Raw genomic sequence first — 25557 nt, 5'->3', positions numbered from 1 at the left:
GATAAAGTAATCCATTTTTTCATTCGGTACCATAGCTCTTGAAGCGAATAAGGAACTCATTTATAAAGAAACAAGACATTGTTTATAACTTTGTAAATATTAATTTGCTATTTACCATAAAAGTTATGAATACTTTTTTGTTTTCATCCTGTAGAATGAATATAAAATATCACTGGAGTTACGAAAATTGTTATTCTTCAATTTTAAAGAGGATAACATATTGCATCCTGAAGCTCCTCTTTCTCTTGCAATCCTTTCCTTCTGCTTATTCGTGCATTATCGAAATGGCGCAATGAACTGGAGCAGTTTTGGATTAACGAGACAATTATATCAGTATTATTGATCATCAAATTGGATCTTTGGAGGTAACCTGCATTCTCGGTTTTGTTATGGATTTGAAGAATCAACCAGGTAAGGAAGGTAAAGGCTCAGAAGTGATCGACGAATCGATCTAAGATAGCACCAAGATAATAACCAGTTACGTCGCGCTTGCAAGCATGCTTTACTTTTTGTGCAATATCTGCATATATGTTTGTAATTGTGTGTTTTATTCGCAAATAAAATTAATCGCCGATAAGGAATGTTTGAAAGATCAAACAGGCAAATCAAACTTTGGGTTTGTAAAGTATGTATTGTTGTTCGGAGAAATGTTAAGCTAGTAAAGTAGAAGAGACAATACCAAGGCTGAGAGATCTTTCAGAAGTTCCCATTCTAACTCCAAAAGCTTCGATTTGATTTGAAAGATTCAAAAATTCAATTTTTAAGTGAATTTTTGTGACTGACTTCTGAATCGAAGAAACACCAAAATTTTTAATTTTTGTACAAAATAACTCAAGATTACGTTAAATGAAATGCTAAGAGTAGCGTTGGTTATTTCTCTTAATTTCGCGTTTCCTTAAATTTCATCTATTATCCGGAATGTAAGATAATAAATTTCAGTCATTCACTTTCTGTAAGTAATTTGAACACTAAAGGTAAGTTCATTCGTGCTTTGAAATTTGATTAAAGTATCACGCTTAATTTGTACACATTTTAGGTCAATGTTCTTTCCGATGTTTGAATATTAAGTTTTAGTTAAAAGTCCCGTATTCTTGAAAGGAAATGCTACTCTTAGAAAGAAACTCTTTCAATATCTGTGCAAGAGTTAATGCAACCCTTTGTTTACCAATACAGCCTATGGGTATTCTGTCCATCCTTGAAGAAGAATCTATGTTCCCGAAAGCCACGGACAAGACCTTCGAGGAGAAGTTGAACAACAACCATCTTGGCAAGAGTCCTAACTATCTGAAACCGAAACCACCGAAACCAGGCCAGCAAGCAGCCCACTTCGCCATTGGCCATTATGCCGGAAATGTACGTTGCACTTTTCTATTTTATTTTCATTATTTAAATTATATGATATTTGAAACTGAACGACTATTTTATACGTAATATTCAGATTTTAAATTGACATTCAAATTTGTAAAATTATATGTAGAGTATAAGATGCTTCAAATCTATGGGTACAAATTTAACATACTGCAGATTGGTTGTTTTAGAGATAAATTTATTTAGGTATGTTTTAGATTCTATAGATAGAGAAAACTAAATAATTTTTCTGAGACATTCAGTTTCTACTAAACATTTTTTTTAATGATGTCTGATCAAGCGTAAGAAGCGATTTTAATACAAAAGCTAAGAAAAATGTTTAGAAAAGTAAAGAAATTTCAAGTTTTAAATAGAAGCAATTGAAAGAAATATAATTTCATGATTCAAAAAAGCCACTATTCGAAGTGAATTTCTCAAAACTAAAATCGTGAAACAGAATCATTCAATTTTAACCAATTTTAAAGAAAATATTTCATCTAGGCAGTTGTAATACTACTAATATGTGATTTAAGGAAATGCAAATTTTAAAAACTGACCATATGAGTAAAGTTTCTATTAAATGTCCTACAATGCTTTCTACAAACTTATCGAAGAGCTTCTCCACTTTAAATTTAGATTAAGTAGGTTTTATTTCCGAAAAGCTTTAATTTGCTCCCAAAGTTTAATTGATTACACACTATCGTAAAAGTATCAATTGAAAAATTCTAAACGATTATTGAACGAACAGGTACCATACAATATCACGGGTTGGCTGGAAAAGAACAAGGACCCGTTGAACGACACTGTAGTAGACCAGTTCAAGAAATCAAGCAACAAACTATTGGTTGAGATCTTTGCTGACCATCCTGGACAATCCGGTGATGCTGGCGGTGGCGGTGGTGGCAAGGGTGGACGTGGTAAGAAGGGAGGTGGTTTCTCCACGGTGTCTTCGTCCTACAGGGAACAATTGAACAACTTGATGACCACACTGAGAGCTACTCAGCCTCACTTCGTCCGTTGTATCATCCCCAACGAGATGAAGCAAGCGGGTGTCATCGACTCTCACCTTGTCATGCACCAGCTAACTTGTAACGGTGTACTTGAAGGCATCCGTATTTGTCGTAAGGGCTTCCCCAACAGAATGGTGTATCCTGACTTCAAATTGCGGTAAGAATTCTATTTTTAATTCTATTTATACTCTGTTCTATAAATATTTTAGATAAAAGTTCATTATTCGATTAAGTATTTGTCATTATACGGGGTGAAAATATTCTGATTTTTGTTAAAAAATGTGAAAAATATTTGCAAGAAAAATTGGAAAAGGCTTACTGAATCCAACGTAACAATATTTTGGAAATTTTGAAAGATTTCAATGTTTTAATTTTAAAGCTTAGAGAATTTCAATTGATATTATAAATTCAATATAGTAGATTATAGCATGAATTAAATTTCATGGTATTATTCAAGATTTTCAGTAACATTTTAAAATAAGTTTCATTATTATTTGTACAGATCGATTGTAGTTATTTTTTTTTTGTAATTTATATTTTTCGTCAGGTAATGTGTTATCTTTTAAGAAAATTTATTTCTCATCGCTCTGCATAATATAATTTTTCGATTTTGTCCCTGATTACGATCAATATTTCGCTTAACTTCCAAGGTTGATCCAAGTTTAAATATGAGCTACTGAAATAAAAATGAAATGAAACGCGAAGTAGAAAGAGTAGGTTAAATAGTAGAAAGAAAATGCAAACGACACGTTATAAAACATCTTTTTGTATTGTGGTCGTACAGTTACATGATCTTAGCTCCTGCTGCGATGGCAGCTGAGTCGGATCCGAAAAAGTCCGCGGCAAGATGTTTCGAAGAAATCGGACTTGATCCGGACATGTACAGGATTGGTCACACTAAGGCTAGTTACAAACCCCCGATAGAATTTTGCACCGTTTTCACGTATTTCGTCTCTCTGTTTATCCCTCGTAGAATATTCTCATTGTCTGAAAGTTTTGAACCCCCCATAGCGATCGAAATACCGTCCTGAAATCTCTCTAGAACTTCGATAATTTTATTATTATAATTTCACTCAAGCCTATTTCTATTTTGAGTTACACAATCACCTAAATTTCGTTAATTCACATTTTCGTTTAACATTTTACTTTTAAGATTCATAATTTAATTTGATCATTTTTATTTTTAACTTCACGTTTGTTTCCCAAAACTAAAATTATCGAATGTTCGTCGAGTGCTTCCAGGAGTGCTCCTGACATTTTAAATAGAATCGTAGAAGTGCCCCGTTATCTCTGTTATTTGCCCCTTACCACCAAACTCTAGATATTATATACTCCTGTATCTCAGAATCTGAAAATTATCAATTAGTATAGTCCCCGAATTGACCCCCATAGATAGACACTCCGAGCGTTAACCACAAACATGAATGCACCCTTGTGTGACCCCTTCAAAGTTAATGAAAGGTTAGGAGTACACGTTGAAGAAAGCAGAGACCGATGCAGAGAGGATTCGACCGTTTCAATTATCATTTTTAACGTGCCATCTTGCACGAACATGTTCCACGTAAAATGTTGTGTTGACCCTCTGTACTAATTGAGTTCCATCACCTGTTTTGCCCCGTGACCCCCTACCACGTAGGTACAAGATTCTGGCACCAGCAGCAGTCGATAAGGTGGCCAACGATCCGAAGAAGGCCGCAGAGGCGATCTTGGAGGGATCTGGCCTTGATCCCGAACAATACCGTCTTGGACACACCAAGGCACGTTTCCTCTCGCGATCCTGGCCCCCTCGTTGCTCACGGGGGCCCTCTTCTCTATATTCGCAGCAAGCTTCGTGCGGATTTTGTCGATTATTGTATTATGACTTTGCTGATTACTAGAGCTTACCACACTCTCGAGATCTCGTCTAGGAGAAAATTGAAGAAAATATAGAGTCTCCGAATATTAGAAGATCTAGGGTGAAATACCATTATTGGATAAATTTTGTAGAAAGTAATATCAACTTTCATATCTGGGCACTATACGTACCAAGTGAATATCTTAAGCACAAGAGTCATAGATACAGTAATTGATGCTGCCTCGTGCATAATCGTTTCACAGGTGTAAACGTGTCTAACTAAAGGAAACATCAACGCTCCCTAAGACTGAGTCGGTGGATTCACAACAGCCTGATTTTCATTAAGCATTGTAGACAGCAGAATTTCATACAATTATTCCAAATTGTGGAATATGTTGAGTAGAGACAATTCTGTGAAATTCTGTTTTAGCACTTTATCGACATAATGTGAAAGAGATCAATTACTACATAGATCTCGAATCCTATCATCCTGTTTAGTACTGTAACAAGTAGAATCGTGATCAAGTATTAACCTTGTGTGGTAATCTTTGTTTGTTGTGGCATACCAACCATAAACACCACAGATACAAAATTCTGTGCGCCAATGCCATCAAAGAGCCTTGCGAACCGCAAAAGGCGACGCAGCTGATTCTGGACGCGATCAATTTGGACTCCGATCAATACCGTATGGGTCTCACCAAGGTATCAGACACCTTTGGTCTACCTTTCCATCCTAACACGTTTCTAATTTATGTGCGTTCATAACATTTAACCCTTTGGGTCTGTACGAAACATTCCAGGATTTCCCTGTCATTTGTCAGTGACTGTGACAGAGGTTTTTAGTCGATGATCGGATAAATATGCAGTATATTCTTATGGTTATATTAAATGGAGTTTTTTGTAATGTGCAAAGGGACCTTTTCTACTATTGACAGTGGATAGTTTTTAACTTGAAATTTGAAAAAAGCTTTTTATTTATAGATTCTGTTGAAAATTGTTTTGTAAGTCTTGTAGAGTAATAAAGTTAATCCTCTTTCGTGGAAATTTTGAACATATTTATGAATTTGTGAATTATTTAATTCAGTCTTAGCGATCTTTTTGTTAACTATATGTAAAATTGATGAAAATAAGGAACTGAAGGAAAAGTCTTTTTAATGTTATTCTAAACTTTTGAGAGAAAAGAGCAGATTTCAAATGACAATTGAGACTATTTACACCATTAAAATATCAAATTTTAACAAATAGAAACAATATTAAATTTCGTCAATATTATCCAAGCAGTAATAAAAAGAATTTGTAACCTTATTTGTAGAAGAAATATTACATTTAAATGAATATAAATACACCTTTTCCAGGTCACTTTGCATAAATTAAAATCCTTTGTTTTGTCCTCAAAGACTGTCATATATTTCCTATTAGTTTGATTATATATAATATTTCAAAGGGTTAAAATATCCAATCATTTAGTAATAAGGAACATCTCTTTAATATATGTCTATGTTGATACATTAACAGACTGAATGTTTACACAACGCTATTACTCTCTTTTGCTGCATACAAGGTAACTTTTACTTTGCTTCTTAATATCCTAATTAGCTGTGTTCCTCTTCTTCCACTTTCCGCGTTAACACGCGGAAACCACGAAAATACAAATATCCTGTATTTTAAATTTGCATGATACTTCTTTATCAACAAAACATTATACTTTGATTATTTTTCTCCATTTACAACTACAGAAAATCGAACATACAAAATTGATTTTTCAAAATGTCCCATCAAATTATAATTATAATAATTCTAAAATCTTGATCAGAAAAAATGTATGGACTCTTAAAATTTTACAAAGAAACGTAGTATCGTTCATTTTTCCCTATTCCGAATTGGCAAAAGAAGACAAAACAAAAGGCTCAAACGAGCTTTACGCCAAAAATAATCAAAGTATTGCAAAGGTGATTGTCAGAAAATGTTTACTGATTGAATCTTTCCCCTTTCTCCTACCTTGAAAAACAACAGGTATTCTTCCGTGCTGGAGTCTTGGGTCAGATGGAAGAGCTTCGTGATGAACGTCTTAGCAAGATCGTGTCCTGGATGCAAGCCTACATCAGAGGTTACTTGTCCCGAAAGGATTACAAGAAACTCCAGGAACAGCGTCTGGCTTTGGTGGTTGTCCAGAGAAATTTGAGGAAATACCTCCAACTTCGTACTTGGCCATGGTGGAAACTCTGGCAGAAAGTCAAACCTCTTCTCAACGTCACTCGTATCGAGGACGAGCTTGCTGTGAGTTTTCTTAACGAAATACTTTTATTCTATTGTAAACCATATTATAGTATGATGCACCGAGTAATTATAGTAGAAAATGTTCTTATGAATATGTACCTCGAACTATTTCATTATTACGATATCGTACATTGAAGGTTACTAAAATGAAGAGTACAGTATTGTTTCATATGCTCATAGTTCACTAATGAGCTGACAGTGAGAAATACTCATCTTCTAAAGTCAACTCATAGATATCGTGACAGGAGACAGACTAATATGGTCTTACATGATCTTATAATAAGTAAATCTCATTTGCTCTATACAATATTATAATACATTTTAATATATTATATTAGATAAATATACTAATGAGCTTATAACGAGAAAATACTGCACACTGTTAGTGGTTAATTTTAGTTTTTATTAACCTTGATTTACATTTAATTATTTAGCGTAGTTTTAATATGTTAGCGTTAGAACCTTTGCAAAATCATGAAATTTTAAGAACGAAAATATCGTAAATTGTTTTTTGGTGATGAAGAAACCAATTGATGGTTTGAAATTAAAATTTACTTCTAAAATTATTTTCAAATCAAATTTTTTAATTTTACTACATGGTATTCAATATACCATAGCGTTTATTGATAAAAATGCCTTTCAAATTTGCAGCTATAATTTTTACTTTCAATTCTCAACATTCTAGGGAATGAATTCGAGGAATATATTTATGAGTATGTTCTGTTTTCATATATTCTACTATAATTGCTCTGGTTAACAAAAAGATGTTTCAAAGAGGCACAGAACATTTGAACAGTAAATATTTGCTTCCTCTTTCACTTATAGATCTGAACCTTTTAGAAGTGTTTAAAAGAGTAATAGCATTTCTTAGGGTATGCACCCTACTTCATGAAACAGTCTTAACTCGTAACTGGCGAGGTGAAGTCTAAGGGGCCCTACATAAAAGTTTAAAACAAATGATATCTTAAATAAAATTAATATTATAGCCGTCATTTAATTTAATGAAAAAAACACATTGGTATTTCGTTCTCATTTAATAATGCAGGCGTAATTATAGTATTGTTCTGAAAATTTAACTTAATCTACATTCAAAATTAAACAGTAATGTGAGACACATATTGGATATCTTAAATAGTTCATAGAAATTCAAGGATTATAGATTTTCAATACCAAAATATCTTTTTATACTTTACAAAATTATTAATTGCAAAATCACTTAAAAATTTCATAAGCTTTCAATTTTCATTATTCTCACTAGATATCTTTGTATTAGTATCACGCATTGAGACACTTTTGCCCAGATCCGTTTCTTTAAGTAGTCAAGCTAAACGATTTCACCGATGCTACTTACATTTCACGTAGTTTCACTATTCAAATGTTCTGAGAGTCGCTGTAAAGTTTCAAAGAATTTAAAAATCATTCAACAGATTACGTAAGCCCTTTCAGCTTCCACGAAAGAAAACAAAACGGGGTGAGTGTTCTCGATCAATTGCAAATCTCTTATTGAATCTCCGTCAACGTATCGGTTAAATACACAGCTTCCACTTGCATTTCAAATCGATGAAATCGTATGTACCAATCGAAAGTTATACGCATTCATCATCCTATTTCGCAAAGGAACGACCAACACTTTTTTAATGTTCCTCCGTAAAACGGCAATTAGCTGCTGGCAGAGTATAAACCATCGTTCCGAGAACCCGTGGACAATGTCGGTAACAGCGGTTGGGAAAATATACCAGGAACAGGAGCATCGATTTCGTGATAATTTACGAGGGCCGAGCCGTAACCCTGTATTTCACCCGCAGAATTTGTTTCTCCGTGACTCGATCGTTTCGTTCTCCAGACGCACCGGTTTTCGGCAGGCCCGTTTATTTTCTCAACTCCGCCATTTTCTCATTTCGCCTTCTTTCGCGCCGCGGAAGTTTGCCACGTACTAAGACATTCACTGTTATCCGACCTACGTCGAGGAATATTTGAAATAGCCTTCATGGAAGTGCTATGCGGAAAGAATCTAGTTCAGAAAATATATCTTGCCACGAGTACACTGTACTTACGAGATCCGACTTTTTTTTTAAATGAAATTTTAAAATCAAAAAGGGATTTTACGATCAAAAAGGGAGATACTAGAAATTTCACTGTCTATTTTATAGTTTCTTTCTCATTTCAAATACAAATATCATATCAGTAGAAGAGGCGGATTCTATTTTCAAGTTTCACAGTTTTTATGTTTAGTTTCTAAATAAATATCTTGGTTTCTATTTTTTAATATTTTCTAATTTTAATTGTACATTTTAATAATTTTTTTCTATACAGTTAGAGCAGCATTTACGTTTTTCATTTCGAAACTTCGATGTTAATCATACGGAGCGAAGTTACTTTCTTAGTTTATTGTAGTTTTGTTAGTTTAAATGTAATCCTGATGAAAATATTAAATGTATTTCAGATGTGGAATTCCGATACTTGTTTTGACACTTATTTTATCTTTTTAAAATGGATTTTAGTAAGTGAGGATAACAGTGATACCCAGAACTTGAATTTCAAGTAAAATTCAAAAATTTAAATCTCTCGCCTTTTTCAAACGCATTTCGAGTCAAGCTTACCCAAAGATATCAAAAGATTTCTCGTTTGAACATAACTCAGCAGAGTTATGTCCTTCTAGAAAATCATAGTTTGCTAATTGCAGGAACATAAAAACACGTTCTGAATAAAAATAGAAGCAAAAATGTGACTCGTAAAATGTCGAACGGATTCGAAAGTTATCGTATGTTGGTAATCACTAGAGCCTGCTCCCAAAGTTTGATCAAATATTTCTGGAACATCCTAAATAAGCAGCACGGGTGCGGATCTATTTGTAGTACCAGAGTGAGAAAATCGAAGGAAAATCGCGATTATAGAAATTTATCGATGAGTTCGTAGCCGTAATTTGGGCCGTGTCCGACACCACAGTAATATATTCCGTCGATGTCGCGTTCTTGAAACATCTAGACCATCGAAATTCCAAAAGTCCTGGTTACGCAAGAATCGAACCCGGTCGATCGCAGCTTTTTCTCAATCCTACATGAATAGTTATCCAACCCTCCTTTGATCCGCCTTTTCGTCACTCTAGGCCTCAACTTTCATATTTTATTCCGATCTTCTTATTCTTTAATCCTTGCATTCTTTGCAACGTATAAACGACGCTATAAGTTTCTCGTCGCGCTTATAAACAGATCCAAAAAATATTTCGGGCTCTCAATTCTGTCACGTAACTCCGTGTTACTCATTGACGATTATTCATTGTGTCTAATTCGAACTTACGGAGATGAGAAGATTACCCTTTCGATATATTTAGTGGGACTTTATTTTAGAAAACTATTTTTGAAAATGCGCTGCTGGAAATGCTGGGTTACAACTATGTTTCAATATTTAGTACGTCGTTAGTCGAAAAGGGGATTTTTGATTTATTCCAAAGGAAGAGGGGGTTATTAAAAAGAAAACAGGAAGGGACTTTGAAGCCTCGTGTTTCTGAGCCACAGCTATTTTCGATTTTAATGTCGATAGTTTATTAATGGTTACATTCGATTATCGCTATAGGCAATCGAAGATGTTACAACTAAATAGTTTGCGTACGATGTTTCAAACGATGATATTGACGCATCGCTTTGCATCAACAGGCGCCTCTACTTCTCAGCGAGCAAGTATGTATCTTTGATTTCAAACGATCAACAGAAATAGAAGCGACGTGGATTCAAATAAAGCGGCCGTCAGAACTCACTCGTATACATTTGATGATACTTAGGATGAACAGGGATGTTCTCTTAATAAGTTTAAGGTGTTTTAACTTGAGAGACACAAGCATCAATGTCAGGTTAACTACCTATCTTTTTTATCAGTCGATATTTTAGCTGTATGGTTTTTAAATAAAACAGAAAATTAAATATGAAATAATTGATGAGAAGCACTATTGTTTAGTTTTCTTCAGAATTGCAATCTTATTGAATTAAAAGTTACAAATCACTAGAGTAATAATTTTACAGAATATATCAATATTAATAGTATTTTATTGAATTAATACTATTCAAACTAGTTGAAGTAATACTTTGAAATTAGTAGCATCAGAGGAGACTTTACTTAAAGAGTCAGCTTTAATAAAATTAATACGAAGATACGATAAGTACCTAGATACAGGAGTATTCTAAAGAAGACAATAATTATTCGATCTTCTTATTTCGGGGTAGTCGATCTTCAAAATTGTTCTTAGCAGATTCTCTTAATAATTACTATATTATGTCACTGTTTCAATATTCAACTTCTCTATTTCGTTAGTCAAGCTCTAATAAAATAAACCAAAACCTGGTTAGCTTCCAAGTGGTTATACGAGAACATAAAGTATATAAATACGTGTCATATCTCTGTCATAATCTGTCTTTCCCACGCAACTCGCCAAATATTTATTTATTCTGACCACATCTACCGCTGCAGGATTGCTCATACAAGACGGACCTATCGATCAAAGATTCTCGAAGAGCTCCGAATACAGAGAACGGTATCGTTCAAACGATACCGAGGCCTGTGGGTTCTTCGACACCGTTTCAGAAACGGCTTCGTTCCTAATTAAACCTGGCTGATTCGAGCTCGGTTACAGCCTTAATCGCGTGCGATTATCCGAATTCCCCGTCAGAGGGGGATCCAACTAAAATAAAGTCGTTCGAATCACGTCCAATCGAAAATAGTAACGTTCGCTATAAATGATATTAACCGAGGTATGAATCCGTCTGCGTCGGCGCGGTAAAACGATCCCCCCTCTCGCGGCCCTCTCCCTCCACCGTACCCCTCTGGATCGACTGGCGTTCCCAACTACGGGAGAAAGCCGATTCCACGGAAATAACGAGGCCGATCGGCGTTACACTCTCTGGAGCGTAAAAGGAGACTGAAGTTCGGTCTATCGTACCCTTCTGGAGCCACTTCTAATTTCGTCGTCACCCCCTCCCCCCTACCCTCCCCCCCGCCCCTGCCTCCCCGCTGTTCCCACCCAGCCACCCCCATACCCCTACCAGCACGAATGGCTCATGGCAGCTCGCACACGCGAGCTTCCCTCCTCCCTCGTCATTGAGATCGGTTATAAATATTTTTCTACGATGAGCATAACGCTGGAGTGGGGACAGGACGGCCGATTCTTCAAAGAGGCCAAGAGGGATTTTGGGTAGAAAAGTTGAGCCTCTGGTAAACCGTCCACCAGTTGGACCCGCGACCTCGCGCCGATCCCTTCGAAAACACCCTTTTTTTTTTTAATCGAATCGACGACGACGTACGATAGAAGGATCTCTACGCGTGCCACGATCGTTAGATTTTTTCCAACCTTGTTTTTCTTTTTTTTTAATATTTTGTTCCGTTTCACCTGTTATCGAGAGATCGTACGGAGAGTACGAGCTTACGACACTGTTCGATATCGACGAAGAGTCTCCTCGACGAAAGAGGCTCTTAGATTCTTTAATTGATCGCTCGACGCGGTTGCGATACCGTCGTGACGACTTTTTTTTTTAACGCTGGAAGTGTGACCAGTCGGAGATTTGTGAAGCCGTTGTTGGAGATTAGAGATGAGTGACGCATTGGTCGAGGACTCGCAGCCTCCGGCGACCGGGCAAAGGATGAACGGTGATGTGGAATCGCAATTACAGGCGCTCGAAGAGAAAGCGAGAAAGGCACAGGAGGCCTTCGAGAAGGAAGAGAAGCTGCGCAAGGAGCTCGAGGAACAAAACACCAAGCTCCTCACGGAGAGGAATGCCTTGCAACGGCAGCTTGATGGCGAGAAGGGCTCTTTGTCGGAGTACATGGAGAAGTCCCTGAAATTGGCTGCCCAGAAGGCTGATCTCGAGTCACAACTCCAGGTAAGTTGTACAATTAGTTTCTATGTGGTCTTGTGATAGTGTTCGGTGTTTCGTTTCGTGCGAGATTTTAGATTTTTCGGGAAGTCTAGGTAAAAAATTAAAACAAGAAGTAAACTGTGAAATTGATATAGTTAAGAAGAAAGCGATACGAGTGTATTATTATTAGGTAGTTTCAGAAGAAAGAAAAGCGCGGAAATAGTATTTTAACTAAATCAGACTCGTATTAAATTGTTTGGTTAACGAGAAAGGATTATCACATTAAATATTAAATTCTAAGAGAAAAAATTAGTATGCCTAAATGTTGTTTAGTCTTCTAGTGGAAATGGTAGAGTCTTAGGCAAACGACTACATTTAAGGAAAAAGAATGTTTTAAATGAAAGATAGACAGTCTTAAAAAATTTCTATTTCAAGTAGAAGAGGATGTGTATTACACAGCAACTATGTTCGAAAGAGAATATTTAAATTTTGAAATTTATAAACTTAAATTCATGAATGAATATTACAATTATTTGAAAAAATCCCTGAGGTAAAAGTATTTTAGAAAAGAGCTATAATAAAACTTAAAAGAGTTATCTACGCCAGTAAATGTTACAGTAAAATTACTATTTCGTTAATTTCTTTTGCAGTCTAGTACAATTTATGAATGAATTTTCAACTTTCTAAGAAAAAATCAATAAAAAGATAATTCTCACAAAAAATTTATAATAAAATTCATACATATTCATAAGTATCTACGTTACATGATTTCCAAGTGAAAGTACTCCATCACTAATCAGACAACTTCGTTCAAAGGAACGAAAGAAAATTCCTTAAATCTCTTTAAACCTACTATAAGGTTTTCAAATTATTGAAATAAAAAAATCATGCTTCATTGAATAATAGTCAGCTCATTGTTTTCTTGTGCAAAATTCATTGATTAGAAAGTAGTTCAATTGGCACGGTTCATCGATAACGAAATCCATCTCACGATGATGAACGCGCGTCCTCCAAGAATCGAATAGTGATTCAGACAACTGATAATTATACCTCGAATAACTGGGTGTCGAAACAAAAGGGAATGGGGTTACTAATGTGTCTCCTTAATGATCTAAAGTTCAATCAAGGCCATTTATGTATCATACAGCGCTATTATAAAGCCAGATTAAAAACTGACTTGATAGCGGTCGATCGTAGTAACAGAGCTTAAAATACCAGCGAAAAAATAACAGAACGAAAAAAGATTCGGGAATTTACTTATATTACGAAGTCTTAAATAACTTAGATCATAATTCCCCACATTCTTTTCCAGAAACATCTTTGGAAATCCTGGAATATTATTGCGTAAAAATGCTCGATATTTCTTTTCAACTATTTTAAATGGCATCAAGTATTTTCGGGTAAAACTTCTTTTCGAAAGATCACAAAAAACAGTGACCAAAAATTAAGCTTGAATTGCAGTGGATGATACTTGAGCAGTAATTAGTAAAACTATTAAAATTTCCCAAAATTTTATCGTTCGAAGAAGAAACGATTCTCTTCTGCAAATCTTTTTTTCAGTTTTTGAAGAAGCTATAAAGAATCTAATATTTGAAATAATTATATTAAAATTTTGGAATACACTTTTACTTGAGAATATAGCGGCGGAACGCGAATCAAAAATATGAATCTCAAAGTGCAGCTGGCGTTTCTCGAAATGGGAGCTTCCCACGTGTACTCTTCTGGAAAAGCTTACGAAACCCGAGCCGGTCGCGCGATCATAATTTAAACGAATCTGGCTCGGATTACCGAAAATGATGCATCTGACAGTAATTGATACATCGTCGTTTCGCAAGAGGCTCGGACACAAAGTAGCGGAGGTGCGCCATTAGTCAGACCCATTTGACTTTGCTACTCATCACGCGCTATTTTTCTTCCGCGACGAATCATCCTGTTCCATCTCCTCACATATTTGGCCGTTTCCACGTTCGTTCTAAAATTAAAATAACTTTTTGAGATCTTGTCCCTGCAGTCAGACTTCTTTCTTCTCCAGCCACTTCTTTCTTTTTTCTTCTTTCTTGTCTTGTCCAAATGATTCTTGCAGTACCTCTTCATGGCCACCAACTATTTCAACATTCACTTCTGTTCTCCTAATTTTATTTAGCATATAAGTCACGTTAATATTTCTTTAGTTGTTGCAATTTTTAGAAGAATAATAGATTAATTGACATTTGAATATTAGTATTTAAAAGATACTATTATATTCAGGCACTTCCACGATTTTAACTTTTAAACTTTGTACCATGAGTAAATGTACATACAAGTAACAAAAATTTATTATTTCATCTTATAGAACAATAGATAGACCAAAAATAAAAATAATTATTGCTTTATTGCATGCGATTGTTAAAATTTTAGTAGAAAACTTAAAAGAGTTTCGATGTCACACGAATAATTAGACACCACACAAATTAAAATGACGATATTTTTATAAAGATTTAGGATTGCTTTGAATATCATTTTTGTTCAATAACGCGTTTTAAACGGTTTGGTATATTAGAAATTATTTTCTTTGTAAATAATCAGTGTTAAATGTTATTCTTTTGACAATCGAGTTTTAAACCTTTTTTAATGTTCACAATCGATTCACTTTATAATGATGGTCGTGCCTTTGTAAAAAGATCATTGTTTTAATATCGAGGCTTAAATTTGTAAAATACCTGAATATTTATGTAGTAGAACCTGCATCTCCTCAATTTTTCTTCTTAAATTTACTTAAATAATAGTCTGTAACAAGTCAATATTATTTCCTCTTTCAGATATTACATTATGTGATGCAATATATTTTCTTCTTTCGTTACATAATTATCCAAAATGCAGAGTTTACAAATTAAAATACACGAACGTTTGAATATTATTCGGAGTAACTGTAATTGAATTCTTATTGTAAATGTTCAAGGAAATTAGTAATTTTAAAGGATTTCTCGAAAGCAGCTTTCTGCTTATATCGTGTCTGTTCATAATGTCTGTGAAGAAAACTGTTACTCCAGAGAAGGAATTCGGTTTCTTGGAGAAGCTTGGTGTCGTAATATAAAAAGAAGTTGAAGAATTCTGTGGGGAATCAGATTCGTTCCAGAATTCCAGACTATTTTTAACGGGCGCGTTTTCAACTATCGGCCAGCTCATATATTCCGTCGACACCAGTTGCACTGTCGCGTGCTCGTTCCGAGATTGAATTTAGAATCGCCCCATGCGTCTTCTTCAACCTCCTCACATTAGCCGAAGTAGCTTGGGTCGTAAAAAAGAAAACCAAGTAATCTCGATGCTCAGAATATATCAACAGAGAAGTTTTATCATATGTATTATAACAATAAACAGGTATGCATAATTTTTTTTATTCAGTCATAATATCAGTAATCGTAACGGTATCCCTTTTGCTATACGAGAAATAGGAAAAAAAGCACATTTTTAAATAATTATGAATTCAACATGGAAAAATGGGCTATCACTTGTGAAATAATTCCCTATAATAACTACATTATTGTTTCAACGCTTAGCCTTCATTTATTTATTTATTCAAATGAACTGTACAATATTACTCGTCATAAACTCATGATTAGGTCAAGCGATAAATCTATACAGAATAAGAAACGTCTTTCTGCATTTATACATTTCCGAATATTGCAACTATATCAAAGATAAAAATCAGAAGAGACAAGAATAATTTCACTTTATAAGGAGAAAGTACTGTGTTAACCCTTTGAATGGAAACAGCGAATCTTGTCTGCATTTATGTAATTAATTTATCAAATTATGCCACTGAAATAAAGTAGTACTGAAAATAAATCATAGGAAAAGGGGTTAATACATCCTAGTTAATAGTTACTATAAGAATCCATATAAGTGCCTTTAAAGTGGCCAAATGAACAATAATCGCTATTAAAAGTTCGTGACTCGATTTTATTCCGATCCTGGCTAAGGTGCTTGCGCTGTCAGCGAGGAAATGCAAAATTAAGCGGTACCATGTACGGGCAGGACGGAAGGAAGCAAGAAAACTGAAAGAAGCGTTTTAAATCCGCTTAACGCGGTGAGGGAGCGTTGAATAGTTCACCCCTACTTTCGACGTAGCCAAATTTAGTCGCCGTCGATCCCAGATTCCAGGTTATTAAAAGTGGGCGTGGTTACGCGCTGGAACAGCCGAGAAAACGAAGGAGGTAACAGGTGTATGGTGTATTTATACGTCGGTACACTTATATGCGTCATCGCGTGATTCCTTGACCGTTCATCTTCGCAAGAGGGATGTTTCTTCACGCATCAGCGGACCAAACATCTCCTTAACACACTTCCGTTGAACTTTTGCTTCGACAACCGTTGTTACACATTCGTTTCTTCGTGTTAATTCATATTAAGTACTTGCTGACGCCGTTGTTGGTTCGGCAGCTTATCAGGTTTAGATGAAGTTCTACTCAGAATTTAGACATGCACAGTTGGTTAGACAGAAGTTATAAAATATGTGAAATAAGAATAGATAAATTGTTAGTTACAGTACATATCTTATTTTTATTAGTAAAATTCCGAGATACAGCCTAATTCCAAGTTACGGAAGTAATTATATTGTATAGTTTTCATTTAAACCCACCACATTCTCAGAATAAAAATTGATTTTTCACTCTCTGATTTATCAAGCCTCATTGTTAATATTTTTTAATTTGTTGATTCAAAAAATATTCAAATTACGAAGTATCTACAATAGGAAAATTATACAGGCAAATTATGATTATAAAGCACCGTTATCATGACTAGTTCTATTTTTTGTAGTAGATTACTATTAAATCATAATTCAAATCGACGTTATACTATACCTTTTTGACATGACATCGATTAACAGTAGCACTGAGTGAATAAAAGACTGTCAACAATTCAGCTTTGGTTACCAAAATGCTACTGTCACACATAAAACTGTTTGTTTACTCTATTATTTTCTAGCAACCCTCGAGGAATAACAGAGTTGTAAAAAGATTGAGTATGATCATTTGCACATCCCAATAGATTTGCTGACAGCAGAAAATGTTTGTTAAATGATCCATCTAAGAACTGACCATGGGCAAGTCAAGTTAAATTTAGCGATCTGTCGATAACTTATTTGATCTATTATTAAACATAGCGATACATGTTTATTTTGTACATAGGTCCTAGGTACTCAAGCTAGCTAAGTTTCTATACTTAGCATATTTGGTTTCTGGAAATAGTGGCTTTACCTTTTGTTTTGAGAAGCCTGTATAGCAGAGAAGTATTTTCCCAATTGGAATAAGTTTGAAAATTATAATTTAATTTTAGTTTCACTGAAATCATTGCAAATGTTAAAACTCAATATTAAAGTTAATAAGTTTATTTTTTTAAACTACTCTTTTCTAAACAATTACAAACAAAATTCACGAGTACCGTATAACTAAGAAAAAACCATTACAGTTGAGAATTTGATGAGAGAAATATTTTTTTTATATGGAAGAAAAATAGAACTAACAAAACCAAAACATGTAAACAATTGCTGTTTGTGATATTAAGTGCCAAAAAAATGTGAATTCACTTGAAAGTTTCACAAAAAAAAAACTTGAAAAATTTGGCGAAATTTGAGAAATCTGATTAACAGTATATGGAGATTTTGAGACATATTTCAACGAAAGCAATTTTATAAGACTTTCATTTTCAATTTTAAATACGTCTTACAACATGAATAGTTTTTCAATCAGATTAGTTAAATTACATAACTATATTCTATTATTCGATTCTACTGTTTACATTAACTCAAATGTATATTCAAATACATGTAATATACATCCACAAATAATTTTAAAAAATTTATATATACATATGAAATGATTACTTACTTGTTATTAACTGATTTCAAACTTTGTAGAATTTTTTTAGTTGAAAATGTGCAGTTCAAAGAAACAATAATGAATTCCTTGCAGTAAAATTAATATTATGACATACATCATAATGTAATTTATGAAAGGCAGGAAGAAGATGGTAGCTATCACTGAAACTGATAAGTAAATTGCAATCCACAATTAGAAAATTGGATATTATTCAAAGTCTCGCATGTCGGAAACGAAATATCTGAGCAAATTTGAAAAAAAAATAAGAGTCTGTCTAATCATTACTTAATTTCTTTCTTGGACATTTAGGATCTCAATGACAGGTGCAAAGAAGAGGAAGACGCAAGAAACAACCTCTTCCAAAACAAAAAGAAACTCGAGCAAGAGGTAGCGGGTCTGAAGAAAGACATCGAAGACCTCGAGCTCAACCTTCAGAAGTCAGAACAGGACAAGGCAACAAAGGATCACCAAATTCGTAACCTGAACGATGAGATCGCCCACCAAGACGAACTCATCAACAAATTGAACAAGGAAAAGAAGAACCAGGGTGAAATTAACCAGAAGACTGCTGAAGAGCTCCAGGCTGCCGAAGACAAGGTTAACCACTTGAACAAAGTCAAGATCAAACTCGAACAGACCCTCGATGAATTGGAAGATTCCCTCGAACGTGAGAAGAAATCACGGTTAGTTTTCCTTTTTAGTATCAATCTAAAATGCGAATAAATGAACATAAACGTAAAGTTCGTAAAATGCCAAAAATAGTAGAAGCAATAATGAACTTATAACTAATAAGTTAAACTTATAAAAAACAATTATCAGCATCATTGATACAGCATTAAAAAATGTTTAACCTCAATAATCAATTTTGCTAATAATATTACTTTTGGACGTTATAAATGAGCTTTAAACAATGACTTCTTCTTTTTAAATATCATTATTCTTTTGAAAAGCTTCCAAAATATAGCTATTAGTACATTTCTAGAATGCAAAGGATTTAAACAAGTAATACAACTGTGACTACTTTCGAAGCAGTGAGTTCAAAAATATCTGTTTCTTTCCACAGAGCTGACGTAGAAAAGGCCAAGAGGAAAGTTGAGGGTGACTTGAAGCTCACACAGGAAGCCGTAGCCGACCTCGAAAGGAACAAGAAGGAACTCGAACAGACCATCCAGCGTAAGGACAAGGAACTTTCCTCCTTGACTGCCAAACTCGAGGACGAACAGTCCTTGGTGGGTAAACTGCAGAAACAGATCAAGGAACTGCAGGCTCGCATCGAAGAACTCGAGGAAGAGGTAAATTTCCATAATAGTTTGTAACTTAGTTCTTTAAGCGATCACGAAGGAGGCATTAAACTAATTTATCCGTCTTTACGTTCTAAGATCGAAGCTGAGCGTGGTTCTCGCGTGAAAGCTGAGAAACAGCGCAGCGATCTTGCACGAGAACTCGAAGAACTTGGCGAACGTCTCGAAGAGGCCGGTGGCGCTACCTCTGCCCAGATCGAACTTAACAAGAAGAGAGAAGCCGAACTTAGCAAGCTCCGCAGGGACCTCGAGGAGGCCAACATTCAGCATGAAGCCACACTTGCCAGCTTGCGCAAGAAGCATAACGATGCTGTTGCCGAGATGGGAGAACAAATCGACACACTTAATAAACTGAAGGCTAGGTATGTTGAAAATACTGAAAAATCAGTTATATTTTATGAATTTTATACAAACAAAAAGGAATATCAAATTCTTGAACTTTGAAAGAAACTTTTTTTATTATTCTTCGTATTCAAATACTTGAAAGCCTCATGGTTATTGTTTTTTTAAGATTCCCGTTTTTTAGTAACATGAATTTTTAAGGAATCAAAACTGTAATACAATATTTTCAATAGGGCCGAAAAGGGCCGTCATGATATTCACTCTGAGCTGAACAACTCTCGCGCCGCGACGGATCAGGTTGCCAGGGAGAAGGTACACTCTACCATGAGAATGTCGAGTCCCTGTTTATTCGAAAGTTGTTTGCAGAACTGTCTGTCGTTCGTTTTGTATTTTGTCTTGTCAAGTCTACGTTAGTCCAGAAATAGCACGAAATCTAAATTTCTCTTTAAATCGTCACTACTTGGAATTGTCATACTGAACACCATTTTCGTATACCCCATGAACTGTGGTTTATTAAACATTTATTGCGTTAGAATGAGCACGAAACTTTTTCCCTTGTCAAATTAATTAATACTCAGGTTTATATTAATAATCATGAAATATGTTCCAAACAATATTATTCCGTTACAGTACAAATGTATTCTTTCTGATTGATGTTTTCCCCAGTTACTAATTCTCTGTGAATCTGTTTCCACATAAACTAGGGTTGAGAAGGACAAAGTTCAATACTTCAGCGAATTGAATGACATGCGCGCGAGCGTAGACCACTTAAGCAACGAGAAGGTAAGATCCCTGTTCAAAAATTCTCCAAAATCAGGCAAACTAACGCAACTAACAGCTTCGCCAGGAATACGTTGTAGCTGAGGCGGAAAATGGAATCCAGAGACACTTCTTAAGTCTTGTAGACATGTTTTCACACGCAACCTGCATCGTTGGAAAGTGTGTCCAGCTTGCAAAGCTTGCTCCTTGTTTGTATTTTTCCTATTTCAATCTTAGATTCACTTTGGAACTTTCAGTATCTTGCGGTAATAAAATTCTTCCCCTTAAATTTAATATGCTAGTACAATATACATTACTTTAACGTTTATATTTGTTACTGATTTCTTCAAAAGTGAATCTAAGATAGAGAAAAACTAGACAACCCAAATAATAACTCGACATTTCCAAAAAGGCCGCCCAAGAGAAAATCGTCAAGCAACTGCAACACCAATTGAACGAAACCCAAGGCAAACTCGAGGAAGTGAACCGCACTTTGAACGACTTCGACGCCGCCAAGAAGAAGCTGTCCATCGAAAACAGCGACCTTCTTCGCCAATTGGAAGAAGCCGAGTCTCAGGTCAGTCAACTGTCCAAGATCAAGATCTCGCTCACGACTCAGCTGGAGGACACAAAACGTTTGGCCGACGAGGAATCGAGGGAGCGCGCTACACTTCTCGGCAAATTCCGCAACCTGGAACACGATCTGGACAACATTCGGGAACAAGTCGAAGAAGAAGCAGAAGGCAAGGCAGACTTACAGAGGCAACTCAGCAAGGCAAACGCAGAGGCACAATTATGGCGCACGAAATACGAATCCGAGGGTGTTGCACGAGCGGAAGAACTGGAGGAAGCCAAGAGGAAATTGCAGGCCCGATTGGCAGAGGCCGAAGAGACCATCGAATCCCTCAACCAGAAGGTCATCGCTCTCGAAAAGACGAAACAGAGATTGTCGACAGAGGTCGAGGATCTACAGATCGAAGTCGACCGTGCGACCGCGATTGCAAACGCTGCCGAGAAGAAACAGAAGGCCTTCGACAAGATCATTGGCGAATGGAAGCTCAAGGTCGACGATCTTGCTGCCGAACTCGATGCCAGCCAGAAAGAATGCCGCAACTACAGTACAGAACTGTTCAGACTCAGAGGTAATGTATCTAAGAGGATATTTGTTATCATATAACAAGCACATCTTAAAGCAACGTAGCATGTAACACCACGTTTTATGTTACACTTAGGTGCGTACGAAGAAGGCCAGGAACAATTGGAAGCTGTACGCCGCGAGAACAAGAATCTCGCCGACGAGGTGAAAGACCTTTTGGACCAGATCGGCGAGGGTGGACGCAACATTCACGAGATCGAGAAGGCCAGGAAGCGCCTGGAGGCTGAGAAGGATGAACTTCAAGCCGCTCTGGAGGAAGCTGAAGCTGCTTTGGAACAAGAAGAGAACAAGGTTCTGCGTAGCCAACTTGAGCTCAGCCAAGTGAGACAAGAAATCGATCGCCGCATTCAGGAGAAGGAAGAAGAATTCGAGAACACCAGAAAGAACCACCAACGTGCTCTCGATTCCATGCAAGCATCGCTCGAAGCTGAGGCTAAGGTTAGTCCGATACGTAGTCTCTTTAACTTTCAACTTAAGGAAATTGCAATTGGAATAGTTTTGTAACGCTAGGAATAAATTCTCAAAATTTATAGGGCAAAGCTGAGGCTCTCCGCATGAAGAAGAAGCTCGAAGCTGACATTAACGAACTTGAGATTGCTTTGGACCACGCAAACAAGGCGAACGCTGAAGCTCAGAAGAACATTAAGAGATACCAACAACAATTGAAGGACGTCCAGACTGCTCTTGAGGAAGAACAACGTGCACGCGATGAGGCGCGAGAACTTCTTGGAATCTCTGAACGCCGAGCCAACGCTTTGCAGAACGAGCTTGAGGAAAGCCGCACTCTCCTCGAACAGGCCGACCGCGGACGTCGCCAGGCAGAACAAGAATTAGCTGACTGTCACGAACAGCTGAACGAACTGGGAGCCCAGAACGCCTCCATCTCTGCTGCCAAGAGGAAACTTGAAGCTGAACTTCAGACTCTCCACGTAAGTCTCATTTTTACTTCTAGTACACACATATAGTAGATATTCTTGTAGAAAGAATTAAACACTTTCTCTATAAAAAAGAAGAAAACTATAAATTATATGACAGTATGTAAAGAAATCTAAAAAAATAGTAAAACTCTCTCTCTTAAGACTTTAATATGATAGTGTTAGAGACACAGCAGCTCAGAGATATGTTATAATACATTAGTTCACAAAATTGTTTACATTTTTAAAATCCAGGTTCAGTTCTATTATTTATTCAACTCTACTAACTGTCTGAACACACTTATTTTATTTTATAAATGCTTGACATTGAGATCAGTCTACGCCATCCCTCAAGTTGTTTATTCATTAAAGATGCAAAATACCTGAAATATACAAGTTACGTTGACGTGCATATATGACGTGCAAAATATTTCAATGACATTTATATTGATTTGATTTTTCTAGTCTGACCTGGATGAACTCTTGAATGAGGCCAAGAACTCCGAAGAGAAAGCAAAGAAGGCGATGGTTGATGCTGCTAGATTGGCTGACGAACTTCGAGCTGAGCAAGATCATGCCCAGACTCAAGAAAAACTGCGCAAGGCTCTTGAGACTCAGATCAAGGAACTCCAAGTTCGTCTGGATGAGGCTGAAGCCAATGCCCTTAAAGGTGGCAAGAAGGCCATCCAGAAACTTGAACAACGCGTCCGTGAATTGGAGAACGAACTTGATGGAGAACAGAGGAGACATGCTGACGCCCAGAAGAACCTCCGCAAGTCTGAACGCCGTATCAAGGAACTCAGCTTCCAGGTACCAAATACTACATCAATTCTCTTATTTACCACCATATTTATTACGCATGCACCGTTTATCTATGAAATAGTTGTACTGTCAGTCATACAGTGGAAGTAGTTATGTTTAAACTTATTTGGTTCATCTGAATATAATATAAAACCCGAAAAATAGTATCGTATATGAATTGTATTCGAAATATGTACAATCAGAATTGAGAGGCGTTACCTTTATTCCATATACCTTACTTATTCTTCGGCCGTACCACTGACATCAACTGCTGTTTAAAATAAATATTTGACCATCCTATCACTTTATAACCGTGATTACTGTTATGGCTTTCAGGCGGATGAAGACCGTAAGAACCACGAACGCATGCAAGACCTTGTTGACAAGCTCCAGCAGAAGATTAAGACATACAAGAGGCAAATCGAAGAAGCTGAGGAGATTGCTGCTCTGAATCTTGCCAAATTCCGCAAGGCACAACAGGAACTCGAGGAAGCGGAAGAAAGGGCGGACCTTGCTGAACAGGCGATTACTAAGTTCCGCACTAAGGGACGTGGAGGAAGTGCTGCGCGTGGATTGAGCCCAGCGGTAAGCAACTAATATATTACTTAACCATAGATTGTTAATGGTTCTTCTTACATTGAAGAAAAAATCAGGTACTGTCTTTAGAAATTGTACGAAAAACCAAGCCACAACAGAAAGACTCTTTTTTGTTTGAATACCTCGAGATTTATAGTAATCATTAATTATATTTCGCGAAGTCTTTTATAGTTCCTTCATTTTGAAAAAATCGAAGGGTGTTAACTGTAAAAATATTGACCGCAAAAGATTAAAAAATTTTTAGTAATTTAAAATATTCTAGAAAGGTAATAGAATTTTAAAAACAAAGATCAAATATTCATAAAATGCTGCTAATTTATCGATTCATTTCGTTAGGCTTTCTAAAATTGAAATATCTTCGAAGTAGGGTAACATATCTCATTATTATATCATCCTAAAATTTTGTAGTGGGACATTTCGAGCTGATTATTTAACTGTAGGTTTATGGACTTACCTACGAGAAACTTTGGTCACAGATTTTACTTTTAGAAGAGAAAGAGATGAATTTTTCCAAAACTCCCAAATGAACTCTTCAAATTTCAAAGTTAGAAATAGAAAAATTTGCTCTAAATTAGACAGTAAAATTTTACCTGAAAAAGAATGCAGGAATCAATAGAGGTACATGGCAACACAAGTTTCCAAAAACGAAAATCTGCGCGCCTGTGTGGTCTACGTTAAAAGCTAAAACTATACAACCGGATTCGAACTGGTAGCAAAATGATATATCAAAGCGTAGTTCCTCGCGTACGAATAGCATTCCAATGAAAGATCTCTAATCATAAAATCTGTGTGTCCCTGTATAGCCGCAACAGAAGGCCCGCAAGGCGGCGCCCTCCGCAATGGAGTAAAGAACACCGCGCCGGTCCATGTAAGGTACAGTTCGTACAGGTGTCACAAGCGCGTGTGTGTGTCAAAAAAGAAACAAAACTACAAAATTGTTGCGCAACGATCGCAAAAGAGCGATCTCACACAGACAGAACCGTTGCGAATCGTTCCCATCAGTGTTTCACATTTTTTTCTCTCTGACCTTTGTTACAAGCTGATAACACTTTCTCTCTAAAGGCACATCTCACGAATACAAAGCTTGGTCCTCGTCGTTGATTAACGTTGTGTAATTACCTGCCCCCCCCCCCCCCCCCCCCCCCCCCCCTCAAACGAATTCACAATAGTATCAGATCACCGTAGATCCTACAATCTAGTACTTTAGATCGATGATTTGCTTGAGTAGTTATTAGTTAGTGACGTGCACACGTGGGAGTTTACGTCTATTTTCATCAGGATGAACAACGCGGCTCTAAATGATGAAGATAATATTATTCTATATTTTATTATAGTTACCTGTATTTTTATTTTTATTTTGTCACGAAATCATTTGGATGTGATTACCTCGGCTGGTGCATAAGAGGTAGCAAGATCCTTGATACAGTCCCCAGTATCTTCTGTTGAATTTAAGGCCAGAAGTCATTAAATGTGAAAACAAAGCAAACACAGAAAACAGGGAACCTGTGACTTAATCCC

General features: G+C 36.2%; 1 protein-coding gene across 15 annotated transcripts in view; it reads left to right on the top strand.

Annotated features, from left to right (window-relative positions):
- Positions 1-25557, top strand: part of Mhc (myosin heavy chain) — a 47857-nt gene that overhangs the window by 20177 nt on the left and 2123 nt on the right. For 10 of the 15 annotated variants that reach the window (XM_076389990.1, XM_076389989.1, XM_076389987.1 and 7 more), the window contains exons 11-24: positions 1174-1353; positions 2096-2514; positions 3994-4114; positions 6205-6468; positions 12126-12335; positions 18479-18852; positions 19233-19461; positions 19549-19832; positions 20517-20595; positions 20984-21713; positions 21804-22165; positions 22261-22656; positions 23107-23451; positions 23779-24027. In XM_076389990.1, coding sequence (XP_076246105.1) covers positions 1174-1353; positions 2096-2514; positions 3994-4114; positions 6205-6468; positions 12126-12335; positions 18479-18852; positions 19233-19461; positions 19549-19832; positions 20517-20595; positions 20984-21713; positions 21804-22165; positions 22261-22656; positions 23107-23451; positions 23779-24027 — 4242 coding nt within the window. Of the gene's footprint in view, positions 1-1173; positions 1354-2095; positions 2515-3141; positions 3260-3993; positions 4115-6204; positions 6469-12125; positions 12336-18478; positions 18853-19232; positions 19462-19548; positions 19833-20045; positions 20125-20516; positions 20596-20983; positions 21714-21803; positions 22166-22260; positions 22657-23106; positions 23452-23778; positions 24028-24842; positions 24913-25557 lie in introns of all 15 variants that reach the window. The other 5 variants (XM_076389994.1, XM_076389993.1, XM_076389996.1 and 2 more) reach the window with 4 other exon arrangements.

This window comes from Calliopsis andreniformis, chromosome 12 (genome assembly GCF_051401765.1).
Source record: "Calliopsis andreniformis isolate RMS-2024a chromosome 12, iyCalAndr_principal, whole genome shotgun sequence".
Classification (NCBI taxonomy): Eukaryota; Metazoa; Arthropoda; class Insecta; order Hymenoptera; family Andrenidae; genus Calliopsis; species Calliopsis andreniformis.
Note: the sequence above shows the minus strand (reverse complement) of the source record. Positions and strands in the feature narration are given on the sequence as shown.